The sequence below is a fragment of the Meriones unguiculatus genome, chromosome 15, assembly GCF_030254825.1.
Source record: "Meriones unguiculatus strain TT.TT164.6M chromosome 15, Bangor_MerUng_6.1, whole genome shotgun sequence".
NCBI lineage: Eukaryota > Metazoa > Chordata > Mammalia > Rodentia > Muridae > Meriones > Meriones unguiculatus.
The window spans coordinates 15,778,115-15,779,990 of NC_083362.1; the positions used below are offsets into that span (position 1 = coordinate 15,778,115).

The window sequence follows — 1,876 nt, forward strand, 5'->3', positions numbered from 1 at the left end:
TGACCCCCTCCTGTTAAAGGTGGGTAAAGTCCTGATGAAGCCCATGTCCAAGGAGAGAGAAATCCCCAAATCCACACTTGACACCGTTCTGTCGAAGGCAAGTAAAGTCCAGAAGCCCTTAAAAGACGGCATCATAACCCAGGAGAGAGAAATCTCCAAGTCCTCACAGGACAACACCCAGTCCAAGGAGGATAAAGTCCAGAATTCTTTAAAAGCTATCGTCATGACCCAGGAGAGTGAAATCCCCAAGTCCGCACAGGACAACATCCAGTCCATGGAGGGTGAAGTCCAGAATCCTTTAAAAGATGGCGTTATGACCCAGGAGGGTGAAATCCAGAATTCTTTAAAAGATGGCGTCATGACCCAGGAGGGTGAAATCCCTGACTCCTCACAGGACAACATCCAGTCCATGGAGGGAGACACTTCAAAGTCCTCAGAAAACACCACCCAGCCTAAGGGGATAGTCATCGTTGAGACCCCAGAAGGTTCTATCCACTCCAATCAGGGAGACATCGCTGAGACCCTAGAAGGTACCACCCAATCTAAGGAGGGAGACATCGCTGAGTCCCTAGAAGGTACCTCCCAATCTAAGGAGGGAGACATCGCTGAGTCCCTAGAAGGTACCACCCAATCTAAGGAGGGAGACATCGCTGAGTCCCTAGAAGGTACCACCCAGTTCCAGGAAGAAAATGTCATCAAAATTTCAGAAGACACCTCGAAGCCCATGGGAATCTTAATCCCACATTTTGATGAGGATACAATATCCTTGGATGATGACATGGTGAGAGTGATCACGGGCAAGGAGGACTTTGAGGAGACGCTCAAAGAAGCTGGAGAGAAGCTGGTGGCCGTGGACTTCTCGGCTGTTTGGTGTGGGCCTTGCAGGACCATCAGGCCCCACTTTCACTCCCTGTCTTTGAGGTATGATGATGTCGTGTTCCTGGAAGTAGACGCAGACGACTGTGAACAGCTGGTGCAGGACCTGAACATCCTCACCCTCCCAACGTTTCAGTTTTACAAAAAGGAAGAAAAGGTGGGCGAATTTTCTGGGGCCCTGCTGGAACAACTCGAAGCAAGCATTGCGGAATTAAAGTGATCCTGTATTCTGAGAACACTGTAAACCCGTTGATAGCTGCTTGCTTTTTGATTTGCAAAAACAAACAAAGCAAAACAGACAAACATGCTTACCTAAGTGGTTCTGCTTGTGTCTGAGAAACATGAAAGCCCACCTGAGAGAATCAAAGCATGGAATGTTCATGATTTTGCTGGGGGAAGAAAAAAGAAAATTAGAGAGTCCCTGGGCGAAGATCGTAAGTCCTGCGTCTTCTTTTTCCATCTTGAAAATCCTACCCTCTTTGGATATTTGCAGCAACACTGGCAATGTAGGCAATCGCCCCGCAGAAATACATACCTGGATGGCAGTAGAAAGTGCTTGTCCCGTGTATTTTTCTGGTGCTTACATGTCTTTAGGGGTTTTGGTTATGAAACTTCTGGAAACAAAGGGTTAGAATGAGTTGCCAGTCTTTGCTATTCTTTTGTGCTAGGAATGATACACTGTCCCAAACACTGAGACTGTTTCTGGTTTGTAGAGACCATTTTACTAATCTTTGCTCACAAAATCTGAGGCAGAACGCCAAACCAGGCTTCTCAGAAGCAGTCATTGATGCCGTTATGACATCAGGCCCCCGGGGGAAGAGGCCTTGAGTTGTTTCCCGGCACCAGTCCCGGTTCTCAGGTGTCTCCAGGACTGGGTGGTAACTTGGTTCAGATATTTTGTTCTTTTAAGTGGTCTGCAGGTGTAGTGTCTGCACCGTGCCAGCCCTGCCTAACAAGACAACTAGGTGGTCTGGCTAGCATCGCTGACTTCCAGAAGTTC

At 47.9% G+C, this 1,876-nt stretch overlaps 1 protein-coding gene across 3 annotated transcripts; it reads left to right on the forward strand.

Moving 5' to 3' along the window:
- Txndc2 (thioredoxin domain containing 2) lies at positions 1 to 1,368 on the forward strand. 3 transcript variants are annotated; one of them, XM_060367857.1, is made up of 2 exons: positions 1 to 469; positions 755 to 1,368. In XM_060367857.1, the coding sequence occupies exons 1-2, from the start codon at positions 35 to 37 to the stop codon at positions 1,094 to 1,096; spliced, it is 777 nt and encodes a 258-aa protein (XP_060223840.1). In that variant the 5' UTR covers positions 1 to 34; the 3' UTR covers positions 1,097 to 1,368. The 3 variants fall into 3 exon arrangements, with proteins under 3 accessions (XP_060223840.1, XP_021509208.2, XP_060223839.1); XM_021653533.2 differs by having other exon boundaries at positions 1 to 214; positions 395 to 1,368; XM_060367856.1 differs by having other exon boundaries at positions 1 to 1,368.
- The last annotated feature ends 508 nt before the right edge of the window (positions 1,369 to 1,876 follow it).

What these genes read in the sequence shown, in the direction of transcription:
- Txndc2 (XM_060367856.1), top strand. Translation starts at nt 35, where the DNA reads ATGAAGCCCATGTCCAAGGAGAGAGAAATCCCCAAATCCACACTTGAC.